Below are 22,578 nucleotides of genomic sequence, written 5' to 3'. Positions count from 1 at the left end.
ATAAAATAAAAAATTAAATGAAATTAGAATTTGTAGGTAATTAATTTCTTAAAATTAGGTATTACAAGCTTTTTGAAATTTTTAGATTTAATTTAAACTAAAAAGAAAATGATATTTTGTTGTAAACAAACATATCTGACAGCTAAACAGTTGTCAAACTCGATTGGATGATACTGTGCGAGATGAGTGTAGCGAGTGTAGTTTGCCACCCAATCAGAAGTAGGTGTAGATTTAACTACACCAGTGTTAAACTTTTCAAAGGAACGACTTAGTGTACCACTACACCTAACACAGAAACGACTTAGTGTAGCACTTCTACACTTTTTCACAACTAGTGTTACACTTAAAAACAAAGGAACATACCTGAAATCAATGTTCCGTTTTGTAAAACAAACTTTTCTTCTTTACATTGTTCCGGTACAGACCTGTTTAACAGAATTGGAGAGGATTCGTACTGGTTTGTAAGTAACTCTAATTTGACCATTGGTATGAGTTTACACATTTCAGTTGTTGTGTGTCTGTGCAGGAGAGAATTTCAGAAGCATAAAAAATTCTATTGGTCATAATTCGACATATCGCACGTTCAGAAGAAAAGTGTAGTACTTGGTAAATAATTTTTTTTTATCCTCACTTTTCTACAGGAATGGATAGTATATCTGGGACGCGGACGTTTCCCCAACTGTCATCAATACGACTAACTTCACGCGTAACTTTGATACGAGAATTATAAAAAAAATATATGCATTGAAATCCAGATCCCGTAATTCGTTAAGCGTGATAAAGTGAGTACAAAGACATACATATTTCTTTCTTCTTGTAGACTCTGCTGATAAGGTAGAGTCGTGTTGGGGAAAAGTCGCATGCTCAGTATATCTAAAGCACTATCCCCTAAGAAAACTGTAATAATAGTTCAATTGTTATTGCCGAGATGGCACAAGAATCTCTAGGTATTCCTTGGAACAGGTACATTGTACATCAACATTTTCCAATCAAAAAAGTGTAATAATTGTAGTTATTACTGTTTCTTTAAAAGTGCTGTAAACTTTAGTTTCATGTTCTCTCGGTAAAAGTGTAACATTTCGAGTTGCTACTCTTATTATTGGAATATTTCCAATATACCAAAATTTCCACTTGGCTTCTGCCGAAAAGTGTAATATTTTGTAGTTATGGCTGTTTAGTTTGGAAGAGTTTAGACTTTTGTTTTGTGTTTTCCGGGTAAGAGCATAATATTTTTCGATTATTGTTGTGTCTTTGCAATGGTCATGAATTTCGTCTTTTGCTTTTTGTACTCTGCGATCACTAACATGTTATCAGCACATCCAACGTTATTTATAGGTTCTCTGTTGACTTTAATTCCACATGTTTCCGTTAGTACTTTCTGAACTATCTCTTCCGTAGATCTACATTTCCATAAAATCATTCTTATTGGAAGCTTAGCTTTTTTATCAGGGCTCATGTAAAGGTGTATATGTAAATGCAGAAAAAAATTAATAAGTACACCAGCTGAGTGATCAAGAAGCTTACATGAATGGACCAAAACCGTTATGCAACACAATTGTACTTTTCTGAATTAGAATTTATTTAACTAATGGAAACATAACTATCTTATCGCAGGCTATGGACTATGGACAGAGCGGTGCATTGTACAGAGGTATATTAAAAAGAAGAACAACTGTAACCCAAACCCTTTTTTCAGTGCATCATTAATTTTGATGTCATATAAGATTTTAAGAATGTCGCCAATCACTGCATGACATTTTAGTTAAATCTAACAGTTGTCAGAATATGTATATTTAGGTTTATATAAATATCAGTATTTATATAAATATTTGCCAGATTATTAATATTTAGAATATTTTAAGGAAAAAGTAAATAAATATAGAATACAATTTTACTATACAATTTACGTCATTTACAAATTTCTCACCTGGAATTACAATTGTCATTTTATCCGTTAATATTATAAAAATACAGTCACAATAGATTACTTTTTTTTTCAAATTATCTTTATTCGCATCATGGATTGGTTATATATTTAGAGTAATGTAATTGTCAATAATATAAGTATAAGTTGCTTTAACATGGAAATACCCTTCATATTTACATAATATTCGAAGTTCTATGTATAATAATCACTGACATGCATTTTTTTCTGTCACTTCAAGCTTAATGTGTTAGAGCGAATTCAACAAATTATGACGCACTGAAAAAAGGGTTTGGGATGAACTGTAGCTATAGAAGTATTTTAATTTATACTTGTTTGAAAGGTATTGAAAAACGCTTTCATTTGCCATTTCTACATTTTTTTCCTCGTTTAGTTAAATTTTGACAATTACTTAGTTGAAATTCAGAAAAATTTGTAAGTCTTGTTGTCTTTTCATTTTTCTTAGCCTATAAAATACAACGTATCTTTTACAGCTTTGCAAATTATTTCATCAAAAGGATGAAGTTATAACAAGAAATCCATCTCTCGGCTCAGAGATGTAGCTCTTAAAATATAGCATGTAAAAGGGACTTTTTGACACTTTCGATGGGTCATATCTCAGGTCCAAGTTCGCCTAGAAATCTAAAAAATAGCTATAGGCTACTTTTCTTAAGATACAATACAATAATACACTTTTTGGTAAAAATCACCCCCGCCTCATATATACAGTGCGGTGGAATAAGTGTTAACTTGTTTATTGCCCCCCCCCCCGTTAACTTGTTTATTTTAAGAATATAAGCAAAACGCTCGGACAGGTCGATTTTTAAACTAACCATAGTATATTATAGCATCAACGTTTCGAACTTTACGCGATCCCTCTTCAGGTGACAACCATAACTTTGATTTTTTTAAATGGTAAAGTACATCATGTGACACCTCATTTAACAGCTTTTGAAATACTGATTTCAAAAACGTATAATACTTTAATCCTTTTTGAGATCGTAGCCGCAAAATTTCGGTCGGACTCTTTTTAAACGCATTTATTTTTTTCGAATTCTGAGAAAACTAAGTATTTTTGAAAAATTTAAACGCAGAATGAATGATTAGATTATTACCGATGGCTGACAGTCCCTTAGAATAAACAAAAAGTTTCTTTTGAATGATATATTTGAAATTAAAAATCACACTAAATTTTCTCTTTTTTCACCACTGTGACTTATTAAAATAAACATTATAGGAGTTCTTAGGGATTTTGGACCATCGACAATACTGTAATATTTCATTCTGCGTTTAAATTTTTCAAAAATATTTATTAGTTTTTTCAGGATTCGAAAAAATGATTGCATTTAGAAAGAATTCGACCGAAATTTTGCGCCTACGCTCTCAAACAGGATTAAAGTATTATACATTTTTGAAATTAGTATTTTAAGAGCTTTTAAATGAGCTGTCACATAATCTACTTTCCCATTTAAAAAAATCAGAGTTATGGCTGTCACCTGAAGAGGGATCGCGTAAAGTTCGAAACGTTGATGCTATAATATACTATGGTTAGTTTAAAAATCGACCTATCCGAGCGTTTTGCTTATATTCTTAAAATAAACAAGTTAACAGGGGGGGGGGCAACACTTATTCCACCGCACTGTATTTATATTTATACAGTGCTACTCAAAAGTCCGTACCCCCCATCGTATCTTTTGAACGGTTATACTTATAATAGTGAAATTTGGAGAGAGGAAATAAACGGATGTAGGCGTCTTAAATAGTCATGACATGTGACGTAATAGTGACAGATGACGTTGCAGCGCCACCATGACAAATAATTTTAAATGGGACCTTATGGCAAGTGATACCTCGTTTAAAAGGTATTGAAAATACCGATTCAGTCATACTAATTCTGTTTGAGTTTAAGCTAATTTTGATGAATAAATGAAATAATATAAAATTGTAGTTTCGCATATAATTAATAAAAATTCAAACCTCCGCCTATGATTACTTGTCAAAAGGGTTGAAGGTGACGTAAAAACTATTAGAGAACTGAAAAAAGTGAACTTTTTTGACAAAAAAACCATAGGCGGACATTTGAATTTTTATTAATTAAATGCGAAACTACAATTTTATATTTATTTCATTTATTCACCAAAATCAAAATCAATTTATATCCAAAAAAATTAATATGACTGAATAGGTATTTTGAATATCTTTCAAACGAGATATTACTTGCCATAGGATCCCATTTAAAATTATCTGTCACAGTGGCGCTGTAAAGTCATCTGTCACTATTACGTCACATGTCATGACTAGTTAAGAAGCCTACACCCGTTTATTTCCTCCCTCCAAATTTCACTATTATAAGTATAACCTTTCAAAAGATACGAGGGGGGTACGGACTTTTGACTAGCATTGTATAATCCATCGCTCGTGCGTAGAGTACGATAAGAAAGCTATGCTTCCCTTTCTAGGTCACTCCCGGAGTGTCACATCCCGTTTTTTAAATTAAATAGATAGATTAAGTTTATTTGATAATATTTAATTTGCGTCAAACATTACTTTTTCTTTTTGTTCATTTTTGTGGTTGATAAAAGTATTATATATATTATTGATTAAATGGTGAAACAACATAGTATCAAACACGATTAATAGTCCACAGTACTTTTGGAAGATGATTATAAAAGTCTTAAAAATGATCTTAACTGCTTCGTTTGGGCGGGTCTACCATTTTCTGAAAAATTTCAGTGTGCGGTTGGTCGCGTTTCGCGGACAATCTTTATTAATTAAATATAAGAACTTTAAATTAAAAATTAAGAGTTTTGTAATAACAAAATCGTAGAATGCGACATCCGCAAGATAGTCCTGTCGCCAGGGGGGTACAACGGCCTCCTTAATTCAGATGGACTTACCCAAGTTTTTTTTATATATTTTGACCCGTAGAATACGAATTTTTTGGGTAACAGTTGATCCGGATGTCGATAAGATTGTTATAGACAAAGAACTTGAGGAATTACATAACAGCGATTTCTCGCAAAACAAAACATATTTTTGTATTTTTTGGGTCATTTTATGCAAAAAATATTCCTACAAGTTTTTTCGTAGAATGCATAGTTTTCGAGATAACCGCGGTTGAACTTTCAAAAAATCGAAAAATTGCAATTTATGAACGCGAATAACTTTTGATTAAAAAATAAGGTAGCAATTCTGCTTACCGCATTTGAAAGTTTAAGTCAAATTATATCGGTTTTGATTATTTGCATTGCTAAAAATTAATTTTTTTATTGTTAAACTAATCTATAAACACATAGTGTTTCCCGTGCCTAATACATACGTTTTAACGCATGCTACGTAGAAATTGCCTCGCTTGCACTTGTAGCTAGGTACTCTACCTACTCGTTCGATTTTAAATGAGAAATCATAGAAAACATCACTCACATACTAGGTGTTTATAGCTTTGTTTAACAATAAAATAATAAATTTTTAGCAATGCAAATAATCAAAACCGATATAATTTGACTTAAACTTTCAAATGCGGTAAGCAGAATTGCTACTTTATTTTTTAATCAAAAGTTATTAGGGTTCAAAAATTACAATTTTTCGATTTTTTGAAAGTTCAACCGCGGTTATCTCGAAAACTATGCATTCTACGAAAAAACTTGTAGGAATATTTTTTGCTTAAAATGACCCAAAAAATACAAAAAGATGTTTTGTTTTGCGAGAAATCGCTGTTATGTAATTCCTCAAGTTCTTTGTCTATAACAATCTTATCGACATCCGGATCAACTGTTACCCAAAAAATTCGTATTCTGCGGGTCAAAATATATAAAAAAAACTTGGGTAGGTCCATCTGAATTAAGGAGGCCGTTGTACCCCCCCTGGCGACAGGACTAAGATGTTACTCTAGCGCGGTAGTTTTGTTATCACAAAACTCTTAATTTTCAATTTAAAGTACTTATATTCGAGTCCATCAGAATCAAAACCTGCTAAATCCTAAATTTTTTGTTTTCCCTTTTTTACACAGTTTCAAAGTTCAAGTATCTATTAACCTACAGGCATAATTTTTCTGCTCAAATCCGCCATTTTATTGATACCACTTTGATTAAGAAATGCCGAATACTTTTTGGGAAATTTACATTTTTAATGTTTTTTTAGTCTCCTGAAAAATTTCATAAAATGGATCTAGCAGGCTTTGATTCTATAGGAATCATTTAATTAATAAAGATTGTCGATCTCTTGTCCGACAAATTTACAACCACGTTTCGTTAGTCCGACAACGTAAATATGTTAACGACGCGGGACGCGGAAACGCGTCCAACCTACACTCTAAAATTTTTCAGAAAGTGGTAGACTCACTCAAACGAAGCAGTTAAGAGCATTTTTAAGACTTTTGTAATCATCTTCCAAAAATGACGATGTAGGTACTGTGGACTATAAGTTATTGTATCCTTTTAATTTATAATAGTTAAATAAATTCTAATTAAAAAAAAATAAAATTGTGTTGCACATTGGTTTTGGTCCAATAATTGTATGTGTTTAAAATCTATAAAGTTTTTACTAATTAATTCTTTCTGTATTTTATAGTTTACAAATTGCTTTTCAAAATAATTTTGTTGCAAACGGCAGAAAAAATCGTCAATTATCTCTCAGATTAAGTATATCAAAATTAGGCAGCATTTACCATATTTATGTACATATTTAATTGGTTGTCATTTAGAATAATTTCAACCCATAAGCAGTTGAATTGTATGAATTAGGATCATTTGATTAGACCCCCCATATTAAGGGTCCAATTTCTAAATATGAGATTGATGATCAATATGTCAATTTATATCTTTAGCAGCTGCTCATAATCTTCAAGTTCGTCATTTAAATATTTCTTCCAAGAAGTTTGTTTTCTTCCTTGACTCCTAATGGTATTTTACCTTTCAGTATGTGGTGCTACTGTAGTATGCGGTCTACCATCGCGTTTATAAACGCATAAATAACAAGAATTATTATTTTAATTTTACAGATAATTCTTTGTTATATCTCTTATTTACAATATTAGTTGGGAATAAGCAAATTGTGTGGCTTATTCCCAGTTAAAATAATAAATTGATATGACAGAGTGTTAGTTTGTAAAATTAACATGGTAATTCTTCTGATTTATGCGTTTTATTCACTTCGTAAAGATTTTATGACTTAAAGAAAAGATTAAAAAAGATTTAGGTTTAGCCACACAGGTAGGTATACAGTGCCAGCAAAAAAATCTTTACCAAGTGAATAAAGCGTATACATCAAAAGAATTATTTTAATTTTGCAAATTAATACTCTGTTATAACAATTCACTATTTTAGTTGGAAATAAGCCACAAAATTGGTCTATTTTGCACACTATAATAGATAGGGAAAAATAGACCACATACTATAGTAGCACCCAGTACCAGTTTTATGGTAGGTACAATTTTAGTAGTACAATACAATGTAGTACAATAAATTGTACACTATTTTTTCCTCTTTTTTTAATTTTGCCACTATATTTTATGTTTGTTACCCTGTCCGACCATAATATTGCTAGTACATGTTGACATAACCTCCACATTTAGACTAATAAATAAAGAACTTATTATCTACTAGCTTCGGTGTTACAAAATTCAAAACTTCACCTATGGTGTATTCCACGAATATACGACTGTTTTGGATTATCGTGATAACGAATATTTTAGTGTGCAACATAAGAAGTACGAAAGTATTTTGGTCTAATAAGTACTTCAATAAACAACAATATAATTTGCAAATTACTTTCGTTCTTCATATTTTGCACGGTAAAATATTCGTTGTCGCGGTAATCCAAGAGGGTCGTATATTCGTGGAATGGGGTAGTATATAAAGCAATTCCCTCAACGTAATGTTTTACAAAACATTGTGGGTTTGTGTTTATTAATATACATGAACTGTATTCTTTTATCACCATTGTTTCATTACTTATAAGGTTGAAAAATCTGTGATCACAGAATAATATCAAAAGTAATAATTAATGTGTAGTAATCTAAAATTACTGCCCACTGAAACCCTTACCTGCAGTTCTTAATTTATACTAATTCACTGGATAACTGGCTTAAACATATACATTCTACGTTTTCCGGAATATAATATGCTTGCAGTACTTTTAACCATGCATTGTTCTAGGCGAGACATTAACTGTAACAAGAACTGATGTTGGCGAAGGTTGGTGGGAAGGTGTTAATTCCAGAAATCAGTCAGGTTTATTCCCTGAAGCTTACGTAGAGAAAGCTTCATCATCGTCTCATCCGCCAAACATTCCAGCTCCTGTATTGCCACCACAAAATGACTGGGGGGATGCTCAACAAAATAAAGAAGATTGGGATGACGATGATGATTGGGATGATGATACTGTATATTCGGAAATTGGCAACAATCATGGTGAGTTAAATACATACCCTATTTTATGGAAATTCATTAGTTATGTTTAAAGGAAATATTTTTTTTATATTTCTACAATTATGATTAGTAGTAGTTATTTAATTTAATCGAACAGGTTTTGTATTTGTTAATGATGTAAAGCTTAAGTTGCTTTAACAATTTCCTCCACCTTCGTGTTTTTTCATCGTTCTTATTGGAAAAACATTGTTAGCTACAAATACTCCACCTTTGGAAATGCTCCCTAATTCTTTTTTGGTCTGTCTCCTTTAGTGGAGATTGCGACTACACTGGCAAATCTGTCTCTGTTCAATGCGACTCTAAACAAAGATGTTTAATCAAGGCAGGTCCAGTCTCTGATATTTCTAAGCCATGAAATCTGGCGCCTACCGGGACCCTTTTTTTCTTCAATCCTACCCTGGATGATAAGTGGCGTGAGGCAGCACATTTCGTTTCTCATTATGTGTCCCAGGTAGCTAACATTTCTAACGTTGATGATCTTTAGCAGCTCCCTATGTGTACATATTCTCCTCAGAACATTTTGGTTGGTGATGTGGGTTGTCCAAGGTATTTTCAAGATTCTTCTACAAAGCCAGAGTTCAAAGGCTTCCAACTTATTCATCCGCGTTATGTTGAGTGTCCAGGCCTCCGTTCCGTAAAAAAGTTTGATCATACATAGTAATGCAGAACACTACATCTAAGGCAGATTAATGCTACTGTTACAAAATAAGCTTTTCATTTTGATAAAGTCTTGTCGGGCTACCTCTATTCTCGTTCTTACTTCTTGTTTATAATCAAGTTGATTATTGAACCAGCAGCCAAGATATTTTTATTGGTTTACGCATTTAAGCTGTTGGTGGTTCACACATATTGGAAGGGGTAAATTTTTATTCCTTGATATTTTCATAACTTTGGTTTTCGCAGTATGTATTGATCTTCATCCTCATTTTTTCACAACTCTCAGTGACCATATTTAACAGTTCTTCTTCTTCTTCTTCTTCAACTTATGTTCGACCACTGCTGGACATAGGCCTCTTCCATTTGCTTCCATCGATTTCTACTCTTGGCAATTATTATCCACTGCTTGCTAGCGACTTGTTTGATATCATCCGTCCATTTGATATCATCTGTCCATCTCTTCTTTGGTCTGCCCACTTCTCGCCTGTTCTCTCTCGGTCTCCAGTTTGTTAATCTGTGTGTCCATTTTTCAGGATTATCTCGGACAACATGTCCGATTCATTGCCACGTGAGCCTTGCTATATATTTAACAGTATCTGCAGACTATGGTCTGAATCAGTCATAAAAACAGTGTCATCTGCATAGCGGATGATATTTTTACTCTTTGACCGTTTTCTGATTCGTTCTGAAGAGTGCGATAAAGCGTTCGCAAATATTACCTCAGAGTAGACGTTTAACAGTATCGGTGATAGCACACAACCCTGTCTAACACCACGTTGTATTCCAATTTGCATTGACTTGTTAAATATTCCCTTATATTGCATTGCATAAACAAAATTAAGCTACAACCTGTATTTGTGATTATGTATTTGTGATTAAAATACAACTTTGGGGACCCTTTAATATTAACAGATGATGTTTTAAATACCTACATAAGTAGAAGAAAGCTCTAAAAATGAATCTCCCGTTCCTAAATAACTACAGTTACATTTCTTCAAATTTATGTGCAAACATTCTTAAATGGTTTCTGTATTCCCTTTTATTACCTATGCTAGCTCCTTAACAAGATATCTGAAGCTCCCAATATTTTTTTCATAAAATCCATTTCTAGTACAATCCAAAACAAATTTTCTTATGACATTTAGGTCTGGATCCCGCGTATGAAAAAAAAGTTGATTAACAGCAAGCTGAAAATTTGTTAATAGCTTAAGGGTGTCTAGTCGGACAAACTTTGATATATGGGAACACTGGATCAGGGGAAGTTTTAATTGTGGAACAGGTTAAAAATTTGGAACGGTAAGACCACGAAGACGGCACATGTATTTTGTCCGACAGAACAGACTTAAATTTTCCGAACAGAGATTAAACTCTCATGCAAGAATCAGACTGCTATTTATCACCAAATGGGCGTTTTAATGAGTGGAACAAGTAGAATATGTCAAATGACAGGAATTATGACAGGTGATAAATAGTAGTCTGATTTTTGCATGAGAGTTTAATCTCTGTTCGGAGAGTTTAAGTCTGTTCTGTCGGACAAAATAAATGTGCCGTTTTCGTGGTCTGACCGTTCCAAATTTTTAACTTGTTCCACAATTAAAACTGCCCCTGTTCCAGTATTCCCATATATCAAAATTTATCCGACTAGACACCCTTAAGCTATTAACAAATTTTCAGCTTGCTATTAATCAACTTTTTTTTCATACGCGGGATCCAGACCTAATTGGTTCATATTACATAAACTTTGTTCATTTCTTCTATTAAATAAACTATGAACATCTATTAATGTTCACATACAACTGCGTTCGATGTATTTTCTATTATTTGTGATAAAGATGTGAACAAAACGTATGTAGATGCAATATCTGCGTATGTATCTTTATTCATGAGAAGGCACCTTTATTCATATTAGACATTTCAAAAATACGAGTACATAGTTTGTAATGAAACACCCTTTAGAAGATAGCAGTTCTCTGGTTATAGTTTATCTATTATAGTATTTTACCACTTTTAGATAGTTTCGTCAACATGTCAGTATCCAGTCAACAAAATAAATAAATAACACATAAATTATTTTTTCTACAACCGTGTTAAAAATGCAATTTTTAGCACTCCATGCGTGCGTTAAAAATGCTACTTTAAGGCACTAGTGCTTTAAAATATTTTTAAGGCACTGCAGTTCGTATTGACCGTATAGACAATTTTGATGTAATGTCAAAAAAATATAAAAATGGAATGTCAGTCAAGTTCAAGTAAAAGTTTTTGTAGATATTGTCCTGTAATTACGTTTGTAGAAAAAATATTGTGTGATATGCTTGTTAAAAAGTACATTTTTAAGGCACTCATGTGAATTGCAGAACTCGCTATCGCTCATTCTGCAAACTTTCACATGCGTGCCTTAAACGTGCACTTTTAACACTTATATCATAAATAACTATTATTGCATCATTGTAATAAAATTTATTAATTTTACATAGATGTTTTTAACGAGAATTTAAACTCAGCTGTTTTCTCAAAACTTTTACAAACGAAATTTGTAAAGGTTTTCTCAAGGACTTTTGTTTCCTTCATTCTTTCTCTTTATAAGCAATGCTGCTTGTTCATTTTCGGAACTTTAAATTCTTGACTATCTCACAGTTAATATGTCAGTTTCGCCATATAGTGTTATTAAGGCATCCTTCCAGTCGATTTGCTTCTTGTACTTGATTTCTCACTTCTTTCTCCAGGTATCCATAGCTGGACAGTGTTTCCAAGGTATTTTATTGGCAGTACTTGTTGAATACGAATACAGATGCCATCAATTTCTATTTTACATCTGATTGATTCTTTGCTAATTACTATTGTTTTAGTTTCCTAAGATTGTTATATTAAATTCTTTAGCCATCCATGAATTTCCTGTTTTTGCAGACTATCTTCATCTTGGACTATCAATATTGCATCGTCTGCATAACAGAGTAATTTTACTTTTGTGTTTCCCATTCTATATCCTCTTCCTTTGTTGAAGCTTTTGGTGATTCCATCAATGATTAAATTTAAGAGAGTAGGGCTAAAGCGCTGGTTTCCTCGAAAGCGGTGCCGACAACCTGCGATCGTAACACTGCGATGAATGACATCATAAAAAACTGTACCATGCAAAATAATAGCGGTGGTTTCCAAGGATGCGTTGGAAGCCACCGCTTGCTGAGCTTGCACATTCCATTGCCGCAGTGAAGAACCTTGAATTTTTCACCGTAATCTGACGTAATTCATCGCAGTGCTACGGTCGCAGGTTGTCGGTGCCGCTTTCGAGGAAACCAGCGCTTAAATGAATTCCCCTGTCTTATCCCGCTGCCTATGTCTATAGGTTATGTCTTCTTCTTTTTTTGGTGCCTATTCGTTTCGAATATTGGCAATCATTATGGCTATAATTATTTTAGTTTCCTGAGATTGTTATATTAGGTAAATTCTTTTGTTATCTATGAATTTTCTGTTTTTGCAGACTATCTTCATCTTGGACCAACAATGAATGGGGTTCCCATTCATTGTTGGTCCAAGGGATAAATGAATTCCCCTGTCTTCTCCCGCTGCCTATGTCTATAGGTTATGTCTTCTTCTTCTTTTGGTGCCTATTCGTTTCTAATATTGGCGATCATTCTGGCTATAATTAATTTATTAACTGATGCTTTAAATAGGTTAGTTGTTGTTGTGGAAAACCATTTCCTCAGATTCTTTAATCATGATATTCTTCTCCCAATTCCTCGCTTTCCAAATACTTTGCCTTGAAGGATTACCTTCATGTAATCCTTCAAGGCAACGTTAATAAAAAATCCTAAAATCCTTAATAGGTTATATAAGTTGCCCATGTATTCTGACTTCCATTTTGTTGTTTTGGAAACTGTTTCAATGTTTTTTATTATATCTAGGGAACTGCTCTATTATACAGAAGATGGATTACATCTCTGAGCCCTACTCTGTCAAATTCTTTCTTCAAATTAATCTGATATAGAAATGCTGGTCTATTATATTCTAGTTATTTCTCATTAATTTGCTTTATAACGAATATTGCATTTGTACACGATCTTCCAGTACGAAAATCCTGTTTTTCATCTGGTAAAGTTATCCTATGATTCATTAATTTTGTGAAATTTTAGTTGTAAGTTTTAGGGTAGTATTTAACACTTTAACTCCTGGGCCCATTTATCCTCAAAAGTTTGTCACAGCCTGGCTACTTTTTGTCGCTGGAATAAGATGTGTATCAAATTTATACACATAGCCTCAGGGAGAGTACAGTACCTGTTGTGTATTATGTATTATACACACAGGAATCAAAGTGTTAATAAATTGTTACCTCTGTAGTTTTCTGGCCTTTTTATATCCTTTTTTGAATTGTAGAATTAATTCGCCCATTCTGCATCCTTCCGGTATTTTATTGTGTTTTATAATTTTGTTAATTATAATGTTATTAATAGTTCTGTCATTGCTGCTCCACAATATTTGAGTAATTCGTTTGGTATTCCGTCTTCACCTGCAGTTTTTCAGTTCTTCAGCTTTTCATGTGTTGTTCGAAGATTCTGTATACTTATATTTATTAACTTCTTCATTTATGGTAATTTCTGGTGTTTCCGGTTCTGGCGTCATTTATTCTTCCTCTGCGTGGAGCTTTTTTAGATAGTCAATCTATGTATCCTTTTATATGTGTTTTTGTTTTATCAGTTTTTTACCTCAATTCTTTGACCTCTTATAACACGCCACAATTCCTTTTGCAGGCCGTAAAAATCATGTTCCATTTCTTTTGAGAAACGGTTCCAATGATCATTTTTATTCTTCTTACAAGTTAATGTGTTTCGTTTCGTATTATCTTGTAATTATCGTATGTCACTTGTATCTGGATTGACATGTATTTCAGGTAAGCCTTTTTTCTTATCTTCACATTTTTCCTTCACTTCTTCACTTCTGTACAAAACCATGGAGAGATTTACCAAAACCACTTCGTCTTGAGAGCGATTTATTATTATTAAGGTTTCTTTCACCAAGAACTTTTTGGCTGAGGCAAAGGTATTATAAAGGGTGTAACAAAAATACAGGTCATAAATTTAATCGCATATTCTGGGACCAAAAATAGTTCGATTGAACCTAACTTACCTTAGTACAAATATGCACGGAAAAAAAGTTACAGCCCTTTGAAGTTACAAAATGAAAATCGATTTTTTCCAATATATCGAAAACTATTAGAGATTTTTTATTGAAAATGGACATGTGGTATTCTTATGGTAGTAGTATTTTAAGAAAAAATGATAATGAAATTTGGACACCCCATAAAAATTTTATGGGGGTTTGGTTCCTTTAAACCCCCCAAACTTTTGTGTACGTTCCAATTTAATTACTGTTGTAGCGCCATTAGTTAAACACAAGTTTTTAAAAACTTTTTTGTCTCTTAGTACTTTTTCCAAAAGTCAGTTTTTATCGAGATATTTGAATATTTGTCAAATCCACCACATATTTTTATATGGTAAAGTACGATTATGGAGACTTGGTAATAATATGAAAATTTATTTATGATTTACATTTTTAAGTATATTTTGAACCATATTAAAAAAGAAGCCACATCTCGATAAAAGATGCTTTATCAAAAAAATACAAAGAGGCAAAAAAGTTTTAAAAACACTGTGTTTAACTAATGGTTCTGCAGTAATAGTTTAACTGGAACGTACACAAACATTTGGGGGGTTTAAAGGAACAAAACCCTCATAAAATTTTTATGTAAACATATTAAAAAAGAAGCCGCAACTCGATAAAAACTGCCTTATCGAAAAAATACTAAGAGGCAAAAAGGTTTTAAAAATATTGAATTTAACTAATGGCACCACAATAATAATTTATTTGGAACGGACACAAAAGTTTGGGGAGGTTTAAGGGAACGAAACCCCCATAAAATTTTTATGGGGTGCACAAATTTCACTATAATTTTTCTTTAATATGTTCTTTCCATAAGAATGCCACATGTCCATTTTCAACAAAAAATCTCTAATGGTTTTCGATATATTCAAAAAAATCGATTTTCATTTTGTAATTTCAAAGGGCTGTAACTTCTTTTATGTGCATATTTGTACTAAGGTAAGTTAGGTTCATTCGAACTATTTGTGGTCCCAGAATATGTGGTTTAATTTATGACCTGTATTTTTGTTACACCCTGTATATATAGACTTACATTTTGCCCAGCTTTCTTCCACTCCGTCACTTTCTGTGACGGAGATATGTTTAAAGTCATATCAGTGGGGTGCTAACCTGGCTGCAGACCTCTTCCTCTATTATCCTGGATTGGGATCAGCAACAGTTCTGTCTAGATACTCGATCTGCCCAACAAAACTGCACTCGGGAGTTTTCTCTAGACTCGCAGCTATATTAATTTTTTTTATACAAAATTTGCCTGTCAACTAAATTCTTCTTTTCATTGCAGTTGGTTTTTCCTTTTTATTGATTTGTAAATTCGCTTAATGTATATATTATTTACTATACAGGGTGCCACAAGAAGTTTGGTCATAAATTATATCACGATTTTTAGGCATGAAAATAAGTTGATTTGGCCAAACTAACTTATATTATGCAAAAGTACATACAGAAAAAGTTGTGAGGTGTTAAGGGCAAAGGCGCAAAATGTCGCCTGCCAAAATTTTCAATGTGTTTTAAATGTATTCATTTTTTTTCGAATCCTGAGAAAACTAATAAGTATTTTTAAAAAATTTAAACGCAGAATGAAAGGTTACGTTATTGCCGAGGGCCGAAAGTTCCTTAGAATAAATAAAAAGTTTTTTTGGACGAAATATTTGCAATTAAAAATCAAAGTAAATTTTCTCTTTTATTTTCACATATTTTAAAATTTTCAAAAATATTTATTAGTTTTCTCAGGATTCGAAAAAAATAAATACATTTAAAACACATTTAACATTTTGACAAGCGACATTTTGCGCCTATGCCCTTAAAGTTACAAAATAAAACTGAATTTTTTAATATAGTTCTAAAATAATTTAAAAGGTATTAGTACACTTTAGAAAACCAAAAATAAGCATTTTTTCAAGATTTTTTTTCTCAGAACCTTTATTAAAAATACAAAACTTTTTACATATTAATATCTAACTCTTAGAGAATCCAAAAAATATATCTTTTTCCATTTATGCACGTACACTAATATTGTAGAGGGCGCCAAAGTCGAGGCCTCGAAAAAAAGTAGTTCCGATGGCGGACAGTTATTCTCAGGATCGGGATCTCTGAAACAAAAAAATCGTACGGCATTTGAAAAAGTAAGGTTTCTTACATGACAATTTAACACCGTTAGTGAAAAATTCCGGAAAAAAAAAGATTTTACGGAAATTTGAAAAATTTTTGTGAAAAAATCGCACGTTTTTCTTCAGTTTTTCATGGTTAAAAAATATTTATTTTTTATTTTTTGGTCAAATTGTGGTAAATTGTCACGTAAGAAACCTTCCCTTTTCAAATGTAGTACGATTTTTTTGTTTCAGATATCCCAATCCTGAGATTAACTGTCCGCCATCATTTTTCGAGGCCTCGACTTTTGCGCCCCCTACAATATTAGTGTACGTGTATAAATGAAAAAAGATATATTTTTTGTGCTCTCTAAGAGTTAGATATTAATATGTAAAAAGATTTACGTTCATTTTTAATAAAGGTTCTGAGAAAAAAATTCTTGAAAAAAATGATTATTTTTGATCTTTTAAAATGTACTAGTCCCTTAAAACATTTTGTGATAAGTTGAAGTAGCCAAACAATTTTTTTGCTTTTTGGGCTCTCCAAATATTTTTCCCAATTTTGTTGTAGTGTGTAGGTTTAAAAACGAATGAAATACCTGTATACATGACCTACTATACACAGGTGTTTTATTTTAATTATCATCAAATTACTGAATTAAGAAAATTAAGGAAAAGTCAATAAAAAATATGTTTGTGAACATGCTACGTTCTTTTAGATAAAAGTTATTGTTATGATTAGGAAATAAACATGTGTATTAATCCTATTCTTGCATCACTGTAATGAAATTTGTTGACAAAACACATGCTTGTCCAACAAATAACGGTATTAAACATTTAATATCTACAAAAAAAAAACAAAATATCGTTTGGTATAGTTTGCTTATCGCAAATGTAACTTTTAAATAACTTTCTCGTAATATCCATCTGTTTCATATTGTCATAAAATTTTTAATTTATAAATATTTAACGATACGGAAACAATAGTTGTTTAACAAAATGTGTATTGTTATCTAAAATTAAATTGTAACAAAACTTTTTTTTAACTAAAGGTATATATTGTGACAGCCACTGTTTTCTTTAACTTTCGTTTAATTATAAATAAAGTGTCTTTCTCATTTCCTTCATTATCATCTCTAGTGTACATAAAAGTTTCGACCTTCCCAAGCCTTCTTTCAACACCGTCCTTCCATCTAACTTTCCCGGTCTGCGCCATAAGTATGCATCTGGTAGGGTTATTCTGTTGTGATAGTGTTAGATGTACAGCCCATTTCATCTTCTTATTTTTTTTTTGAGAGATACGTCTTTTCCACCTAGTACATAATTGTATTAGTACTTCCTCCAGATACCATTTTAATAGGTGCTTTCAAATATTCTTCTCCTCATCCTTTATTAAAAGATGAGTAAAAAGTTGTCATGTGCTTTATAGATGCCTCTTCCAGAATTCTAGAACCCTGTACCAGCTTGTAGAGGTCTAGGGATAGATTCCGCGTACCACAAAAAAGTTGATTACTAGCAAGCTGAAATTTTGTCAATAGCTTAACGGTGTCTAGTCGGACAAACTTTGATGTATGGGAACATTGGAATAGGGGAAGTTTTAATTGTGGAACAGGTTAAAAATTTGGAACGTCGGACTACGAAAAACGTCCCACAGTGGTCCAAAAACCCGAAAAGATGGCCAAAATATGAAAGCGTTTTTTGATTTGCATGAAATTAGGTATCCAGGGGTTTTTGAGGTCGCTAATTACGAATCCGAAGTCTGAATTGCAAAAAACAAAATGGAGGATGTAATATGGCGGGTTTATGTATTTTAAATATATGTAATATCATCGAAATTTGATATCCGCGGGTTTTCGAGGTTGCTGATTACGAATCCGAAATCAAAATTTCAAAAAACAAAATGGCGGATGCAATCTGCCAATTTTTTATTCCAACGTTAAATTCGATTATTAATCATAAGAAAGTCAAAACTAATTTTAACTTTATTTTTCAACAATACTGTACCTGACCCTTGTATCTACATTACCCTAAGACACTGAAATAACTAAAGATCTACAGTCATAACAACTACTTAAATGTTGCGGCATGCTCTGTTTATTCTGCGTTGTTAACGATTCATATTGAAACTCATAGCGCTGAGCGCTTTTGCAAAAAATTCTCGTAAAACCAAAGGGGCAGATAGTGGCAGCTAATTTTTTTTTAATCTTAAAGTGAGCAATTTAAGCTAAAAGATGATTGTAGCAACATCTTGGAATTCGTTGGAATACATAACTATTTGGTTATCTGAAAATTTAATCTTTTCAAAATATATACTTTCTTATTACTTAATTTCAACTTAAAATCTACTAAATAATATTTATCGTGTTATACCACTTATATTTTCCCCCATTTTAACTACCTATAACTTCTAAACGGCTCAAGATAGAAATATGCGGTTTTCGCTGAAATGTATTATTTTAGTAAAAGTTTTGTCTGAATGGATTGAATTTTTTATATCGCTTTCAAGTACGAAAACAAAAATGGCGGATTTTTGAAAAAAACGTTGTTGACTTTTTTTTAATGGAACACCCAGTATATTTTTTGTAAATTGAAAGAAAGGTCATTTACCTATCCAGCGATATAAAGTTTATTAAAATCGGTTGTCAAATCACTGAGTAATTAATTTTTAAAATGAGAGGTGCAACATGGATATCACATACCTAAATAACATTATGTTATTTAGGTATGTGATTTCCACATTGCATCTCTCATTTTAAAAATTAATTGCTCAGTCATTTGACAACCGATTTTAAAAAAAATTATATATTTGGATAGGTAAATGACCGTTTTTTCAAGTTTTCAGGTAAATGACCATTTTTTATATCGCTTTTAAATAAAAAATGGCGGATTTTTGAAAAAGAAAAAACGTTGTTGACTTTTTTTATTAAAACACCCAGTATATTTTTTGTAACTTGAAAAAATGGTCATTTACCTATCCAGAGATATAAAATTTTTTAAAATCGGTTGTCAAATGAGTGAGAAATTAATTTTTAAAATGAGAGATGTAATGTGGAAATCACATAACATAATATCAATTTGCATAGTTATGTTATTTAGGTATGTGATATCCACGTTGCACCTCTCATTTTAAAAATTAATTACTCAGTGATTTGACAACCGATTTTGAAAAACTTTATATCGCTGGATAGGTGAATGACCTTTCTTTCAATTTACAAAAAAAATATACTGGGTGTCCCATTTAAAAAAGTCAACAACGTTTTTTTCAAAAATCCGCCATTTTTGTTTTCGTATTTGAAAGCGATATAAAAAATTCAATCCATTCAGACAAAACTTTTACTAAAATAAAACATTTCAGCGAAAACCGCATATTTCTATCTTGAGCCGTTTAGAAGTTATAGGAAGTTAAAATGGGGGAAAATATAAGTGGACACCCTGTATTATTATAACACATATACAAATATTTTGATATTATCGGCTTTTATTAAACATGGCTCCAAGAATATCCTCCATTTTGCAGAATTGAATTTGCACACTTCGTTTTCGAGTTACACGCACAAGAATGTGCTTATACAGGGTGTCCAGAAACTCTACCGACAAACGAAGACAGGAGATTCCTCAGATAATTTTAAGACAATCTAACCCAATTCACCTAGTCCGAAAATGCTTCCTAAGGGAGCTAGAGCTCTTTGAAGATGGCGTCATGTAATTAGTTTTTCTTAAATACCTCCAGAACGCTTCTATTTAGAAGAACAAAAATTGGTATGCTTATTTACTTTCCAGAAGTGAATCGCTTCCATCTATTGCGAATTTCTAGTACCGGTCATAGGCGTCCGTTTTGGGTAGGGCAACGGTTATTTTATCGCCTAACTTTTTTTTCTTTAATTTTTAAGCATTTTTGACTCTGAATTATTAAATTGTTAGGTATTCGAGTATTAAAAGGTGCTCTTACTTTAAGTCGATAGGATACACCGTTTTCTAGAAAAATCGATTTGAAAATTTTTCGTTCTTTGAATGTAAAAAAAAAGATTAAAAAAAATCTATTTAGAAAGATGAAAACTGGTACATTTATTTATTTTCCAGAGATTAATCGATTTCATTAAGGGCGAATTTCTACTACAGGTCATAGGCGTCCGTTTTGGGTAGGTCTACAGTTATTTTATAGCATAATTTTATTGTCTTTAATTTTTAAGTATTTTTGACACTAGATTATTCAATTATGAGATATTCGAGTACTTAAAGTTACTCTTGCTTTAAGTTGGTAAAATACATCGTTTTTTTTTTATTTTTTTCAATTTTTTTTTCAAATTCCCAAAACTAAAAACTTTCAAATCGATTTTTCTAGAAAACTATGTGTCCTACCGACTTAAAGTAAGAGTACCTTTTAGTACTAGAATACCTCGCAATTTAATAATCCAGTATCAAAAATGCGTAAAAGTTGAAGACAAAAAAGTTATGCGATAAAATAAGCGTTGCCCTACCCAAAACGGACGCCTATGACCTGTACTAGAAATTCGCAATGGATGAAATCGACTCATTACTGAAAAGTAAATATGTATACAAATTTTCGTTTTTCTAAATAGAAGCGTTCTGGAGGTATTTAAGAAAAACTAATTACATGGCGCCATCTTCAAAGAGCTCTAGCTCCCTTAGGAAGCATTTTCGGACTAGGTAAATTGGATTAAATTGTCTTAAAATTATCTGAGGAATCTCCTGTCTTCGTTTGTCGGTAGAGTTTCTGGACACCCTGTATATTCGTTATTCTTAACTGCGCTTCTGTTCCGTACGAAGGTCAACTTTGAACTGAACTGGAAATTCAGATATAGGAGATATAGCTCTAAGGTTGCCAACACCGAATTTAATTCTCTTTTTGAAAATGTAATTATAATATTCTCGAAACGCTAAATTCTTTTTTTGACTTTTGGTCAGCTTTTCGGGTTTTTGGGCTACTGTGCGTCCCATGTATTTTGTCGGACATAACTTCCAATTGATTTGTTAACCTTTCATTAAACTCTCATGCAAAAATCAGACTGGTATTTATCACCAACTGGGCATTTTAATAAGTCCGACACGTAGAACATGCCAAATGACAGGAATTATATTGGTGATACGTAGCAGTCTTCAGTAATATTGAAATTTCAAGGACCATAATTTATAAGTAAAAGTCAAATAATCCTCCAAAAACATAAAAAAATACAGAATTTGAGCCTTCAACATCAAATATACAGAATTTTCTACCTTGTCAAATATATTTGTGGGCACCCTGTATTATTAATTAATTTTAAATGATTTCCTAGAAAACTTTATAAGTTCGTCCTGTATAAGGTGTAGCATTATTTATTTCTTTGCTTTCTTTAAGCGATTGTCAATTTTAATCCGATGTTATTATTGTACCAGGTCAAAGTCAAAGCATTTACAGCAATGAACAGAACCAGAATCAAATATCGCATCAATTTGATAATATGTCATTAGGAAATCTTAGCACTGCGGGAGACAATAAAGGCACTATTACCAAGAAGAGTTTAAACATATTTTCCTCTTATGTGAAAAGTGGATTAGAAGGATATATTTTAGGTAAGTGGATATTTTTGTAATAAATAGGCTAAACCAAAAAAATGGACACAAAAAATGCATTTAAGGTCGCTACGAAAATCCGTATTTTTTTAAATATTCTGTAAGTTTTAGTAATATGTATAAATGGAATTATTAAGTTGTAGGGTTGATAGATGTACTCACGCAGTTTTAAATGCTAGCTTAAATGCTAATATTGATAAATTAACAAATTATGAATAATTTTTAAAGTTAGAAAAGCTATCTCGGTAAAACATGGACCTAGAAAAACTTCTTTTTTTTAATGCGTGAAAAATTTTCAAAAGTACGAATATCGAAACAGCATTTCAAAATTTTTGATAACTGCGACGTTATTTAGGGCGTAGGTGCAAAATTTCGGCTCCAGTTCTTTTCAAATGATTTAATTTTTTTTTTCGAATCCTGGTAAAACTAATAAATATTTTTGAAAAATTTAAACGCAGAATGAAAGATTACATTATTACCGAGGGCCGAAAGTCCCTTAGAATACGCAAAAAGTTTCTTTTTAATGAGATATTTGAAACTAAAAATCACCATAAATTTTCACTTTTTGTTCACCCCTGTAACTTAGTAAAATAAACATCATAGAAGTTTTCAGGGACTTTCGGCCCTCGGTAACAACGTAATTTTTCATTCTGCGTTTAAATTTTTCAAAAATACTTATTAGTTTTGTCAGGATTCGAAAAAAATTAATGCATTTAAAAGGCATTGAAGCCGAATTTTTGCGCCTACCCCCATAAAAAAA

The 22,578-nt window shown here is 31.9% G+C and overlaps 1 protein-coding gene across 2 annotated transcripts in view; it reads left to right on the top strand.

Moving 5' to 3' along the window:
• LOC126881472 (sorting nexin lst-4) overlaps positions 1-22,578 on the top strand; it is a 148,395-nt gene that overhangs the window by 82,542 nt on the left and 43,275 nt on the right. For both annotated transcript variants that reach the window (XM_050645747.1, XM_050645746.1), the window contains exons 3-4: positions 8,080-8,334; positions 21,642-21,818. In XM_050645747.1, coding sequence (XP_050501704.1) covers positions 8,080-8,334; positions 21,642-21,818 — 432 coding nt within the window. The remainder of the gene's footprint in view (positions 1-8,079; positions 8,335-21,641; positions 21,819-22,578) is intronic.

Source organism: Diabrotica virgifera, chromosome 3 (genome assembly GCF_917563875.1).
Source record: "Diabrotica virgifera virgifera chromosome 3, PGI_DIABVI_V3a".
In the NCBI taxonomy this organism is placed as follows: domain Eukaryota; kingdom Metazoa; phylum Arthropoda; class Insecta; order Coleoptera; family Chrysomelidae; genus Diabrotica; species Diabrotica virgifera.
Note: the sequence above shows the minus strand (reverse complement) of the source record. Positions and strands in the feature narration are given on the sequence as shown.